The 15572-nt window shown below is 37.0% G+C and overlaps 1 protein-coding gene across 31 annotated transcripts in view; it reads right to left on the reverse strand.

Moving 5' to 3' along the window:
- Positions 1–15572, reverse strand: part of rims2b (regulating synaptic membrane exocytosis 2b) — a 167831-nt gene that overhangs the window by 76278 nt on the left and 75981 nt on the right. For all 31 annotated transcript variants that reach the window (XM_084130401.1, XM_084130384.1, XM_084130402.1 and 28 more), the window contains 4 exons: positions 5524–5588; positions 2025–2144; positions 1237–1336; positions 406–529 (listed from right to left, as the gene is read on the reverse strand). In XM_084130401.1, the coding sequence (XP_083986527.1) occupies positions 406–529; positions 1237–1336; positions 2025–2144; positions 5524–5588 (409 nt within the window). The remainder of the gene's footprint in view (positions 1–405; positions 530–1236; positions 1337–2024; positions 2145–5523; positions 5589–15572) is intronic.

A 15572-nucleotide genomic window follows, 5' to 3' on the forward strand; every position in this document is an offset into this window, starting at 1 on the left:
TTTTGCTGTATATTGCCATCAAAATAAGTTTAAATGCATCACTGATATATTGCCCAGCTCTTCAAAGTTAACATGAGCATCTGACCATTTTGGTGCTAGACTCTTAATGGCTGAAGGTAGAAAAATGTCTAGCATTTTGAAAGACACAAACAATAATTAACAATAATAATTTCAAAGCATGTCAAAATGTTCTCCTAAAGCACAGACCTGAAGCAGGATTTTCATTTCAAATCATGAATGTTGAAGTTTCTGCATGTGTGTGTGTGCGTGTATGTGAATATAAGCATTCATATCTTGAGCTACCACAGGCTATCCTTCTTCATAAGCCTCCATTGTCAAAGAAAATGTGCTCTGTGTCCCTGAAGTGACATATTGAGTAATAATCCATCACCCGCTTTAACTCACCCAATGGGCCGTGAGACCACCAGCTCCACCTGGGGCTCTGGCTTGGATTCTAGAATTATATTGTAAACTTCCTTGAATGTGGCTCCCTGCAAGACCCTCCCGTTCCACTCCAGAACCTGATCACCTGAGGACAGATACAACACAGGATGTCCACAACATAGAATATTATCTCCACTTAAAACAACATACTTTTAATTTTACTACATCGTTTACTCACTTTTATGTCATTCTAAAACCATGAGACCTCCATTGGAAGACCATGAAACCAAAACTTTAACGCTTCAAAATATTAATAAAGACATCGTAAAAGTAATCCACATGAACCGAGCGGTTTAATCGAAACACAAATGAAGATATTTTTAATAAAGTTAACAGATTTCTGTCCCTCCACTGAAAGTCCATTCCACCAAAATTAAAATATTAAAATTGTAATAAAACTCATATAGACATTGTAGAAGTAATCCATATGAACCGAGTGCGAGCGGTTTAATCAAAGCACAAATTAAGATGTTTTTCATAAAACCAAAGAGATTTCTGTCCCTCCATTGAAAGTCTATTCCACCTAAACTTTAAATATACTAAATTACATGAAGATATTGTCAAAGTAATTTAAGAGGGTGACAGAATTTTCTTTTCTTTTCATTTGTGTGTGCGTGAGCTAACATTTTAAGTAAAAAAAAAAAGCTTGATTTTTAACTTCTTTTGTCATATATACAGTGGAACCACAAAATTCAGCAGGATTGTAGAAGCAGCAGCTTCTACAATAATAGATAAATATGCTAAAGTACTGAAAGAAATGTGTTTAATTGTGATTTGAACAGAAGTATTCACCTGGTCGTAGATGGCCGACAGTGTCTGCCAGACTTCCTCTCTTCACCTTGGTGATGAAAGCACAAAGTCTGCCAGACTCTGTCATCTTCCCTCCCACGACCTGCAGCAAAGACAAAAGGCAATGAAATTTCTTTAAAATATGTTTCACATGAAATTGCAATTTTTCCAGAACAAAGGGTCTGAAAGGTGATTATTTTTCTGGATTTTAACTACAGAAAGTTTGACCTCTACCATAGAGAAATGATGATGATCCCCAGGCATCAAAACATTACAACACCGTGCGTGCTAATACTGTGGGGCGAGTTTACTATGAATGAACTGATAGCGTTGCTTATTTGCATGCATTTTCTGTATACCCCATTTACTACAGAAACTATGCAAATCAGACAACAAAGCAAACACACCCACAAAATGAATACTAAATACAGTTTGTCCAGGGGAAATTGCTCCCTATTCACAGAAATGTACCCAGATAATGGCTGAAAGACAGTGAGTGGGCAAACTTTCAGTAACTCAAGCACTATATAAGCATAAATAGTGCCCTTTGTGGGAATGGGTACTGTTTTAAGTGTAATGGGCCATCAGTAACCAATTTATAATACAAGAACTCAAGCAAAATTCAGTCCACAATATTTTGACAAAGGTCAAAGTTCAAATCATTAGATAAAGTAAAACCTGCAGTATTGCATATGAAGCTGATCAAGTACTTGCTGAAGTTCTCTTATGATTGAGGTTTATTTGCATGACTTTTAATGGGTGAACTCTGACAGTGTTTGGGAATCTCTTACCTTGAGGCCCAGCAATGCCCCCGTGTCTCTGGGCACTGTGCCATCTTTCATCCGCTTGTTTAGCACTATCCGCCCTATTAGGCGCTCTCCATCTTTGGATGGTTGCCATGTCACCGGGTGCTATGGGGTCAAAGTGATAATACACCTTTGTTTTTTATACAAGCATTCACTCCGCACATTACACACACACACATACAGGCTCAGGGAAATTAGAGGAGGAGGGTGAACTCTTACTTGCTGTGAAGACACAAACCATCCCAAGGTGTTACTTAAAAATAAGGCATTGTTTTTAAGGCGAAATGAAATACATTCACACAACCTTTTTTACTTTTGTAATCGTATATTCTAATGAAACAGGATATAAAAAAAAAAAAAAAAATGTAGGATGGTATTTGATTTTGGTTATTGAGGATTGATCGAATCATGACAAAAGTGGGCCTTATAGACCAGAATGGAGTTATCCATCTTTTTTTTAATCTTTGGATTAACATGCGCAGATGATAAGACCAGGAACACACATTTCATGTTGACTTTAAAAGGATATTTTTCTTAATCTTGTCATAAGGAATTTATAAAAGCAATAAACACCATAACATTTACAGTATTTAAAGAAATAATTCACACAAAATTGAAGATCCTGTCATCATTTTCTTTCATAAACCAATCTAATAAAGAAGAGCCTGAAAGAGTTCCCATCCTCTGCAGTTCTCAAATCTAATATACACTTAGGTTCATTTCAAATGGTGCATCAAGACATACAGTGCCACATTTGATATAAATTACATATAATATCATCTTTTTTTTATTATTGTATCTTGACACATTTGAATTGAATGAGACTTAAAAGCTGCTAGGAGGGTGAAGATAATCAGCGATTAACATTTACATTAAATTTTTACTTTTGACTTTGTAAAAATAAGTGACTTGTTCCTCACTCAAAGCTATTGTATGGCTTCAGAAAACTTGGAAAATATAACATGATTTGTATAGACCACTTTGTGGTACAGTACATATTTTTGCCATTGTTTGAGCCTGACAGCCTCAGTCGCCATTATGAATAAAAGCATCCTGCAGTACATCTTCTGTTGTGTTCCACAGAAGAAAAAAGTCATACAGGTCTGGAACGGCATAGTAAATGATGACAGAATCTTGGAATTTGCTAACAGCATGAAAGTAATTGTCTTCAAAATATTTGTACACCCTGTAGGGGTCGGTTTGTGCGTTCATCAAGTACAGACACAATAGACAGGACAGGGTTAGAGGTATCAAGCACACTATTCTGTGGACAGCAACTCACAGTATTGAACTAGATCAGCAGTTCTCAACTGGTGGATCAAAACACTGTTCTGATAGGGCAGATATTAATATATTAAAGCAATAAGCCCAAAGAAGCAGTGGTTTACAGTGATTTTAGAACAGTTATAGGCACAACGCGAAGCAGAGTTGTACAGTAGTATTGATGTAATGTGTGGTGTGTGTTTATACAGCATTGTACATGTTAGAATGTGACTCAGCCAATCATAATCATGGCGCAGAACTATCCATTTGAGTAAAAACAAAATTAAATGCAAAGAACCTGTAGTTGGCTTGGTTTGTAGTATGGGACGCAGACAGCCCATTTTCAATTCAAACAATAACAATATAGATTGACCAAGGTTTAAAAGAGGATAGAAATCCACATATTTTGTTTTTATTTTTACATAAAAGGCTGTACATTCAATCAAACTTCGAAGTTTTTGCACAATTTTTTTATTTTTAGCATAAAGTCTTCACTCACTTGGTAAAAGTAAAATTTAGACAGATTCTAACCTGGACAGGTTGTTATTACACAAGAGTGTTACAAAAGTGTTCAGTGACAAGCGAACTGTCTGTCCAACCTAAATGCGAAACAGTCAGAAGATATTTAATGTTTAATATATATATAGAGGGGAATTTTGGACAAAATAAGGATTTATTGTCTTTAAAGAAAGAAAAACCAAACCATTAACAAAAAGTCTCATTACTTGTTGTGGTTAGAATTTGAGACAACACCCAAATTTACATGCTTGTTGCTTCATCGCATTGCACAAGGTTCAGACTTAGGGCCAGATTTACTAAAAAGGGTAAATTAGTGTGAGATTTCAATTCCAAAAACTGCTGATGGGAGTAGAAAGTTCTGCGCGTGATCTACTGACGATGCACAAATTAAAGAACACAGACGCAGCCGGATCATTTCCATAATGACCAACGCAATCTACGAAGAGCAGCGCAAATTAGCGTCTGGTTTAAGACAAGCTTTTTTGGGCGTTAAATAATGGTGCAAATAACAGTAAATTGACTAGCGCAAACCTTAGTAAATCACCTTGCATGATTCATTTAAATACTCTCCTCCCATAAATCCCTCAAATGCATATGCAATAAGGTCAGCCGCAAAAATAACCCTGTCCACGCCTTTTTAGCGCAAATTTTTCACTGCGTGTCTTTAGCAAATCCTGACAGTAGTTTAACGCCAAAAGAGGGTTTGCGCTGGCGCAAAATGATAGTAAATCTGGTCCATTGTGTTAAATAAAAATAAACACATTTTTGAACCAGTTGAAGCAAAACCAGTTGAGAATCACTGATCAAGATCAATCCATTAACCAAAGACAAAAGCAAAGTAAACTGCTCTCACACCCTCAAGCTGTATGGATGTAGCAAGCTACTTCTATTCACTACAGTGAAAGACATGGGGAACAAACAAAAACAAAAGACAGAACAGGAAAGGGTAGCATGAAGAATGAGACAGTGAAAAGGGGAAAAGAAAAACAACTGCTTAGTGCAAGATTGATTCCCACACTAGTCTATCCCTGTGTTTAAGCTGAGACTGAAGGATTGTGTGGAAAAAATCATGTCAGGAAAATCCCAAAGGAGGAAACAGTGTGAGAAGGTAACATGACCAAGTGAGGAAAAACAGGTTTGCAATCAGAATGGAGCGTCTGTCCGCATCGAGAAGCATGCAGCATATGGAGCACACAGTGCCAGGAAGTTTGTCATTCATCTTTCTGTGTGTTAGGATGCGCTACGACTTTGCAGCCAGAAGACAGTGGAGCCAAGCAAACAAGAGGGTTCTCCTCTCTCCTGAGAGGCACGGTTAGAGTAGAAAACCCTCTAGGGGTGGAAACAGACAGTGAGTGTGTCGAGCAGGTCAGTCACAGGAAGCGTCGTCTCAGTACCTTGTCGCTATGGCTATGCTCCTCGTTTAGCGTGGTGCTACTGCACGTGTCAACCCCTGAATCTTTGACCTGCGGCTCGCACCACTCCACGTCTTCGTCGTGGGAGCGCTCCCAAAATCGCACCACTGTCTTTTGCCTCTCAGACAGGGCATAACTGGCGTCCAAAAAATATGCCTGCTCAATTGTTTTTCTTTTCCCCCTTTGAATGTTGCCTAAATGTTATGGATGATATAAAAAAGGAGAAGAAACAAAACATGCAGAGGTGAATTAAACGAGGGGAAATGGGGTGAGAGGGTCAGAAGCCTCACCATAGACATTGAGGCGGCCTCGCTATGCCAAGACGCATGGTCCCACCAGTGACCATCCATATCTCCTGAGGACAGCACAGTGAGAGGACACACACTTGTATAAACAAGAAAAAACTTATAGTGTCAAATTTACAACATTCATTTACTCGCACACTTTCACATTCTTACAGCTCTCTTAAAGGAATAGTTCAACAAAAATTAACATTCTGTCATCACTTTCTCACCCTCATGTCTATCCACACCTGTATAACATTCTTTCTTCCTTGAAACACAAAAAGAGATATTTTAAAGAATGTACAAGCCATTTTTTGTTTCATGCAATTACAATGCATGGGGAATGAATCTAAGTTTCAAAAAGGACATTTGTGATAGAAATCGCAATGCCTGAATTATGATATATCTATCTATACGCTTAAAGGCAAATCACATCATCGTGTACCAAATACCAATAGATGTAAAAAAAAAACAAAAAAAATCTATTTTACAGAAATATTATGATTAAATAAAGTAACTTATTATAACATAAATATGAATAAAATAAAATAAAATGCCATGTATCATGGCACCTTGATGTATTTTTTTCTACAGGTAAAAAGTAGCACCACGCTACGTTTCCTTTCTGTCATTCTCTCCATCTCTCTCAGTTTAATGGGGAAGTGAGTGTGAGTGGATGTATGCCCGCTTCTTACAGTCATGTGACACAGGCCAGCTAAATATATCAGGGGTGTTTTAACAAACTTTAAAAAAAGAACTGAAAGTGTCTGAAAGTGATGCAGAAACACACGTTTTGCATTAATGTCATTTTTATTCAGATTTTATACCAAAGAACTAGCTTAATATATCGATACTGCAGTATCAGTGTGCCCATCCTTGTTCAAAAATAAACCACAATTCATTTATTAATTGAATTGGAATGATAAAATCAAGAATTAAACTCACAGACTCAATGATTTGGTTACAGTGATTAAGAACTCACTGGATTTGAAGATTATCAATGAAAACTTGGGTCTGTTGCTTATACAAAGCTATCGTATGACTTGGAATATGATGCAAAAGTCATACGGACTACTTTTATTGGCCTTTTATGGTCCCCATTCATTGTAATTAATCTTTAAAAAAATATTTTTTGCATTCTACACAAGACTGGAAGTCATACAGGACTAGAACAACATGAGGGTGACTAGCCTAAATGATGACATAATATTAATTTTTGAGTCAATTATCCCTTTAAATTAGCATATTAGTAATCAATATTACTTTTCTTTATACACACATTTAACTTTTCAAAAAAGGAAATGTAAAGAAACAACAAATACAGATATTCAAAGGTGTATAGTGTTAAATAAAAGCATAAACCAAAACTACAAAAAAAAAACAAAAAAAAGACAGCTTCTATCAGCTTCTTAGTTTAACATCTGACGGTTAGTTTTCCACTGAAGTAAATCACCTGACTCCCATATATCTAGACAGCAGCATTTCAGTTTTTAGTTAAGAAATCTATATCTGGTTGGTTACACACAGACATTAAAATCAAGTGCTTAAATGACATTTAAAACACACTGATATTGCTCTTTGCTGTTGCATAATGTAGACTACATAATACCATAAAATGCATACTATTTTGTTGTAATGTTAAATTTTGATAATCAGATATATTTAACATATTATAGCCTACATCGTGCAAAAATGAATAAATTAACAAATATTCTCCTTGCATTATCATTGTAACATAAGTACCATTGTAACATAAGCATTACTTTTAAAAGTAAAGTTTTCCAACTGTAACATTTCAATTGTCATTATGCCTAGAATAATAATTATCTGAATTATCTCAAGTATTATTGTACTGATACCTTCTTACCAGTACAAAACAAAACTGGACTGGATTCATTTATGTAAACCATAATCATAGGATTCACTTGAAATGTGCAAAATAGTTATTTAATTGTGACTGTACCATCAGTACAGAAGAAACAGTATCTTTGATTAAGAAACCAAGCTGTAGTTTAAAGATGAAAAATATGGCCATTATGCATCAATAACTTTAACAGCCAAATTCAGTGCAATATCACAACAGCACTATAATAAATGGGGGAAAAAAAACCTGTATTCTACCATACAGCATAGAAACATAATATTGCAGAAGTCTGATTACTGCCGCTAACATTGCATCATCCTGCTCCCAATTTCCCAACCAACAAGCAGTGATATCTGTATTCTACCATGAAAAGAATGAGCATTGTAAAAGCTTACTTCAGTAGACATTACTTCTGCTTTAACATACACCATGCCTCACAAACCAGAAGCATTTGCCATCGGTCACATCATGTGTAGACCGTCCCCAGCGTCTTCAGGAAAAAAATAATCTGTTCTGTGTAGTCACAATATATTGTTGATAATCCGTCTTTGCTACACCACCTCTTCCAAATCTTGGCAAGTTAAAGTTCCACAAAGCTGATTTACTCAACCACGTCCACCAAAACTCAAATGCAGCTCTTCAAGTCACACTTGGGTCAGTACTCAAAGATCTGGCAAATCCCCTTCAAGGAAGATGTCACACCACAATGTTTGCCATTTTTTATTGCCTCTCACTGTGTAGTTCTTTCCCTCTCTCTCTCCTTGCACTGAGATGGAGTTCATGCCTTAGAATAATGAGCTTACTGTTATTCTTGTAAGCCAGCTCAAACACCCTGCCCTACATAGTCCCCGCATCACTACAGACTGTTTCCCTGAGTTTGCCGGGCTGATCTCTGACTCAGAGAACCCCTACAGCTCGCTCTTGACTCCTTAGCAGCAAGCATTGGCCTCAGTCATCTGCACAGAACCAATAGTCCCATTCCTTTCCTTTAGATTTTCCGACCTTCTAGTTGGGGGTTTTACATGAAAGTGACAGTTCAGAGAGAACAAATAAGTTGGTAAGAAGTATCCACTCATTTGAGACTGAGGAATACTCCAAAGCACACAGCAGCAGAGTCATCCCCATTCATTAAAATATCAACTTACCACCATTTTCCCTGGCTTCACACAGCGTAGCGTCTCGGTGTGCACCTCCACCAGTTTGCTACTTTGACCAAATCCTTTTCTCTTTTCGCAGATGGGGAGGGAATTGAATACTTTGAACCAATCAGGTTGGGTTGTCACTGACTGATTGACGTGTGTCCAATGGCACCCGATGGAAGGATAAGCTTGTCAGAGATCAAGCTCCTTCCTGTCTACAGTCAAGAGGTGTGCCACGCTTATGAGGTCAGACAAGAGTGATTGGATGTCTGCTACATTTGTGGCAACTCTAGAGTTTAAAGTTGGCTGTTGGATTGAGAATTTTGGGAAACAGTCATGGCCTCAAGAAACACCAAAATGGTTATCACACTAATCCAACAAAACCAAACAACCGTTGGGATTTGGAGTTTGTTGGTGTTTATTGGGGAGGTGTGAACTAGCCATTAGATAGCAGACTGAAACAGAGAGACAAAGAATGAGCGTGGTTGAAGGTGGAAGCAAGTGTGTCTTTGGGACGTTCTTTAAAATTCTGCTCCACTGTAGTCTCTTGAGTGCATTAAGTAGCTGTGATGTGACCACTACATATGCACTGGTGCAATTTCACTTTCTGACTTTGACATGGAAGTGACCCTCTACAAGTGCCATCCACCGCAAAGCTGCTGGAACTCCCTCTCCCTACCTCTGCAGATGGAGGAAAGGCTCTGGGGAGCTCTCTCTCGAGACTGCTCCTGTGCAAAGAGGCTTATCCAATTGAGCTAATTGTGACCCTGACAACATCAGAGCTTTTATGGTAGGGGCCAGAAACACATGGCATATCTTGCATGATAAAAGAAAAAGCAGGAAGAGGAAGGACAGGTACTTCACAGATAGTTAAGAAAGTAGTATTCCATATCCCTTCCTGGTATCCTAACATGGATAATAAGCACCCAGAGAAAATTGTAACATTTGCTGAAACCCTCTGATATAAGCAATGATCAATGAGAATTTCAAAGAGTAAAGTTGTGTTTTAGACATCCAATCTGCTGTATTCTCATTTCAAATTGACCCTGCTCTTAATGCATCTCAAGCTGTTGTACCTCTAAAGGTAAAATTTTAGCAAATTTTTGGACAGAGTAGTACAATGCAAGACATTGCACACCAGGGGCCGGATTCACAAAACATTCTTAAGAAAAAAATTATTCTCAACTGCCAATTTCTTCTTATTTTCTAACTCAAGAAAAAAGATAAAATATTTTGTACTCCCAAAAACTTTTCTTAAGAATGTTCTTGTCTTTTTTTCTTAAGATCCAATTGAAGTATTCATATTCTCAAAAAGAATGTTCTTAAATGCCTTAAATACCTAAATGTAAGATGTTTAATGATTTTACTGGGTTGTATCAAATTTTAAGCATTAAACATAACACTAGCTAGCTAAATATAATACATATTATTACTAGTGCCATGAATGTGGATGAGTACTCTTAAGTGACACAGATCGAACCTTTGTGTGTATATGATGTGCTCATTCAAGCTAGAAATAGGAGGCAGCACACACAGATACAGGACACATTGACTCTAGAGAGCGCAAGAAAGATGGAGCGCAAATGAATGGAAAAAACTGCTGCATCTTGATACACGGAGCATATAAAACTCGACGCTGAGTGATTAATTCCCGCCAAGCCAGTCGCGCTTGCGCGCTTGTTGTGAAATCTACGGTAATCTTCAGGCAGCTCAATAGACGAGCTTTAAGGTATTTTTCATTCGGTGAGTCTTCAACAATACCCGACTACACCAAATAACACCTTTCATTTTCTTCTTAAGTAAAAAATATTTGTGAAATTCTTAAGAATTTTTCAAGAATTGCACTTAGGAACATTTTTACAAACTTCTTAGAATTTATCTAAAGAATTTTATTAACTTTTTTCTTAAGAAGATTTTTGTGGATCTGGCTCTTGATGCATAGTTCTGTAATGCATTCTGAGTGCTTAATTTGCAGTCCAAAATAGTGAATCTATCTAAGCACCTAAAAGTCAGTGGCAATGATGAGCTGTATGAAAATAATGATAAAACGGAAACTGAAATACTGAAAAGGGTCATGTATATTATGATTTTTCCCTTTTGACATGTTTCAAGCTGGCAGACCACAAAAAAAAAAAAATTACTTGTTACTGAAAAATTGAAAAATGTCTATGCACAATGTATGTCCCAGGCTAAGGTAAAGTAGGTATGTACATTAACAACAATTTGTATCAAATATAATGCATACATTTAAATATAAATTTCATTTTAAAACTATGTGGTGCCGCAGGTTTCTGGAGTCACTGCTATTGAGAACATTCAAATGAAGTGCACATAAATTCTATAGAAAATAATGCTTTCGAATTTTAGAAAGTACTGTTCCATTCACCAGACATGTCCGATGTGCAACCCCATTTACGCATCTCTTTCTGTTAAATGCTCCATCAGAGCCTTCCCAAGTGTAAGGCTCCTTCTTCCAAAAGTATTTTATACATGCTGAGGCACTAATTGCAATTATTTCATGTTGCAATAATTTTCCTTTGCTCCATGGGTTTTTAAACCATTCCTGAAGCCTTCCCAGTGCTGCACATTTTAAGTGTCGCCTTTTGACAGATCCAGTTTAGGCCATGGAATACTACACAGCTGTGTTAATTCAGGTGTGTTAAAGGTGCTCTAAGCAATGTTGGGTGAAGTATTGTCAAACAAAACGGAGGCTAGCTCGACCCTCCCTCCTCCTCATCCTGTCCCCTCCCCCTCCCTTCCGTGCTTCCTGAAACAGTCATGAACCATTTAGAAAAACCAAACTGGATTTACGCACCTGTCCAGCAAAAACAGAGCCACCTGAGTTTCGGATTGGAAGCCCTTCTGCCGGCAGAGTTCTCGCCACCTTTTGAATGCTTTTCTGATGTAAATTCGGGACTTCGCGCGTTCCTTCTTCTTTGTTATTTGTTCATCGGAACTTCGTCTCTTTGGTCGTGTGTCGGCCATATCAAAATTCTCAAGAACATAAATTTTTTTAACGTTAGTTGTTGTCGTTGTCTAGGACATCTCTCCTCTAGCTAACTTCTCTCTTCATGCTTATCTCTCCTCCACACCCCCCTTCATGTGCACACGCACTAACCCCCCACCCCCACCCCCAAATCATTCTTGTCGGTTATTGGCTGGAACACTGTTTGTTATGTTTCGTGGCCAAGGCTGGGCCAGTTTGTTTTTCTTGCCGTTTGTGGAGCCTGGGCTGTCTACAGAGACAGCGTTTTTTTTTACAGTGTGTTCAGGAGACAGGCAGCTAGCGGATAGTGAGGAGATGTTTGCTGTATGCGACAAAAAAAATGTTTGGCCTAAAAAACGTGACATTGCTTAGAGCACCTTTAAATAAAGAAAATGTCCATAATGTGCAGTGCTGAGGAGACTCAGTTTGAACCCTTTTTTGAAACCCTCAGTTTTGAAACCCTGTCAGAATGACTATTGAAGAAACATGATGTGCACGGCTGAAAAAGGCAATTTGGTGATGCATTTTAATTATTCAACAATTTAAAGATTCTAAGATTCACATTAGCTCATATACTTGTCAGGATGTACTAGTAAATAGCACTCCTAAAAAACACCAGTATAAAGTACTGTATGTTTTGCACGCTTAGACATGGAATGCTGATTGCTGGTTTGCTGCTCTCCAGGATGTGAATTGGGTGTGCTGGTCGACCAACTTCACCAGCACTAACCAGCATAAACCAGCCTGGACACTGTACACACGCTGCCTGGTATCGGTTGTTGGTATCAGAGCATTTTTACGAGTACGAGTACATGAGCTCAATATCCCTAGTTTCTTTATCAATGTCATCACCACAGGTTAGATATAAATCTGTAAATAGCAAAACAAACAGACAGGCATATCTTTGTTCTAGTTCATTTGGTGAATCCATTGGTTAAAAAAATCCAGGCTGGTTTATGCTGGTTAGTGCTGGTGAAGTTGGTCGACCAGCACACCCAATTCACATCCTGGAGAGCAGCAAACACTGACAACAGAGAGTATACTGGGGATAAAAAAGAAGGCTGTCTATTAAGTAAATGTATCTTATTAGTGGAATATTAAACAAAATATATTAACACCTATATAGCTGTGGTGCATGAGCTGATCAGAGAAGAGAGATCAGAGAGAGAGAGAGAGAGAGAGAGAGAGAGAGAGAGAGAGAGAGAGAGGCACTTCTGTTGAATGCAAGAAGTTCCATGAACACAAACATCCAAGGCGTGCCCCGAAAACCAACGTATCAGACAGCGTGCAAATACTGAATTGAATTGTCTTTCACGTCTTGAGCTTGAACGGACGAATTCACACAAAATTATGTAAAAACGTCTGTCTTGGCGAGTATCCTAGTAAACAAAGTCGGTTATATCTCAAGTCAACGTAGAGAGTATATTCAAATGGTGTCCGTGCGTTCGGTCTTAAAGGAGCAGCAGTCTAATAAACCTGCTGCTGTGTTTTAATGTTCAAACACTGTTTAATGTTCAATCAAACAAAGGACAAATAAATTACTCACTGCTCTTGACTAAATAGGCTACCTTTTGTAACTTTACAAAAATATCCATCTATATTTAATTTATACAGTAATGAATATGCAGTGTTTTTTTCACATTTGATTGATTACTGTAGTTTTTGTAGTAGTATCAAAACTGAAATAAATAATTGATATTTCACTTGTGTCTAAACATTTGTACCACTGACCCAATCCTCAGCACTGAGCCCTTCTGGAGCAGCTCTAAATATGTGCTGTACTATTAAATGAAAGATAAAATATGATAGAGCAATATGGACACTGAAAGTAACAGAAGTTCATACAATGCATTTTAGCAGGCTTAATTAAGCATGAAAATAACTTAGCCAACTAAGTTAACTTAGCCAAATAAGTTAGCCAACTAATATGATTTATATTCTTTTGGTTTCTACCAATACATTTAAAAATTACAAATGCAGCGAAAATACAGGTATCGGTTACGGTATCGATATCAGCGAGTACCAAAAATGTCAGTTTCAGTATCAGACTTGTTCTGGAAAAAGTGGTATCGGTGCATCCCTAAAAGAAACATCAAGGATTACTCTTAATTATTTGTCAGATCTACAGGACATTACATCGTCAGGTCATTTGAGGTCATAGTAAAATACTCACTTTAACTGTCCTGTAAAAAAAGCTGTATACATTCATATTGTAACGGGAATCAACTTAATGACTGTGTCCACTGAAGCTCTACACATCATTCCCATTCACACTCTAGTATCTTCAGCCCGGCTTGCATTACATAATTAAACCTGTCTATAATATAATATGAAATAGCCTCCATGGTTTAAAACCCTAGTCATGTGACTCACCCCATGTAATTGCCAGTTTCAGTGGATTCTCCTTTATCTTAAGTGCAGTTTTAAACTGAATTTAAAGGTGAGAGGTCACAGAATAAATTGCATGTCACAACCGATCTCAACAACTCTAAAGCACAGAAATTAAAACTAAAAGAGATTTACCAAGAGAACTGGCAATTGTATTGAATCTGAGGTCAATGCAACATCCTAGCAAGTCTTTACACTTCAACTTCCCATGTGATTGTGTTAAAAATGTCACTCAGATATAACGTTACTAGGGACGCTCATAATTTACTAGTTAATCGGTTAAACAGTTTAAAAAGTACTTTTTCAGGATTTTTTAAAAAATCTTTTAAAATAAGGAGCCAGTGTTCTGACGTAGAAGCTGGAAGCGCTGCACTGTGTTTACTACAACTGACATGGAAGAGAAGAGATTGTTGAATAAAGTTGTTATTTTTGTTTGTTTTTTGCTTCACAACATTAAGGTTGAACCACTGTAGTCATGGACTATTTTAATGATGTCTTTACTACCTTTCTGGGCCTTGAAAGTTGCAATGACGTTGCTCCGTATGGCTTGTAGAGAAAGCTCTCGGATTTCATCAAAAATATCTTCATTTGTGTTCTGAAGATGAACGAAGATCTTACAGGTTTGGAATGCAATGAGGGTGAGTAATTAATGACAGAAATTGAATTTTTGGGTAAACTGACCCTTTAAATTGGATACAAGGATATTAAAAGGATACAAAAAATTGGTAACTGTAATTCGTTACAGTTACGTAAAAAAACAAAGATTTCAAGTTAGCAATGCTAGAACTGATATATTGTGTGTGCGTGTGAGGTGATCACTTGAATTGTTTCCTTATAATGGAGGAAACAACTTAATACACTCTGTCATTTATGGTCATTGGAAGTCATCATTTGAAACTGTAAAGGGTTTAGTTTTATTTGTGTACACTTACAATAAAACAAAACATTGTACTTTTTAAAATAAAGAAAACAAACAGGATGAGGCATTCTGCCGTCACGATTTATTTTCCATGAACTTGTTCAGCACCATATAGCCTACTACTTGCAATTTTTTTTCTTTTGTTTTGTTAATCTCGTAATGATTTAAGTAAAACATTTCGCACATTAATTCCTTATATATATATCATTTTATTTGTTTTTTCTCCGTTTACAGAAGAGCTGCAGGTGTGTGATGTGACGATGAGTGAATATTTGCGCATGTAAAACTAAACCCCTGGAAAACAGATTTTGTTCTTTTTAATGGGTCACAGACACTTATTTATTCTAGTTTAATTTAATTCTTATTTAACATAATCTTGACGGTTAACGGTTAAGGATCGGTTAACAAGCTTTGGTTGCCGGTTAGGGGAAAAAAAATAAATGAACATCACTAACCGTTACAAAACATCACATTTACAATCACACACCCAGTCTGATAGTCTCTCAAAGTCTGTTATGGTATAGCCATACAGTATTAAATGTTTAATTATTGTTCATTAAATTAAAAATGCATTAAGCATGACATTTTGGTAGAAAAGTTTACTATTACAATCTAGTTAATAAACAACACTGGCTTTTAACAACCCTTTTAAAGGGATAGTTCACCCAAAAATGAAAATTATGTCATCATTTACTCACCTTCAAGTTGTTCTAAACCTTTATGAGTTTTTTTCTTCTGTTGAACACAGATATTGATATT

Source organism: Abramis brama (genome assembly GCF_963993115.1).
Source record: "Abramis brama genome assembly, chromosome: 12".
NCBI classification, from domain to species: Eukaryota; Metazoa; Chordata; class Actinopteri; order Cypriniformes; family Leuciscidae; genus Abramis; species Abramis brama.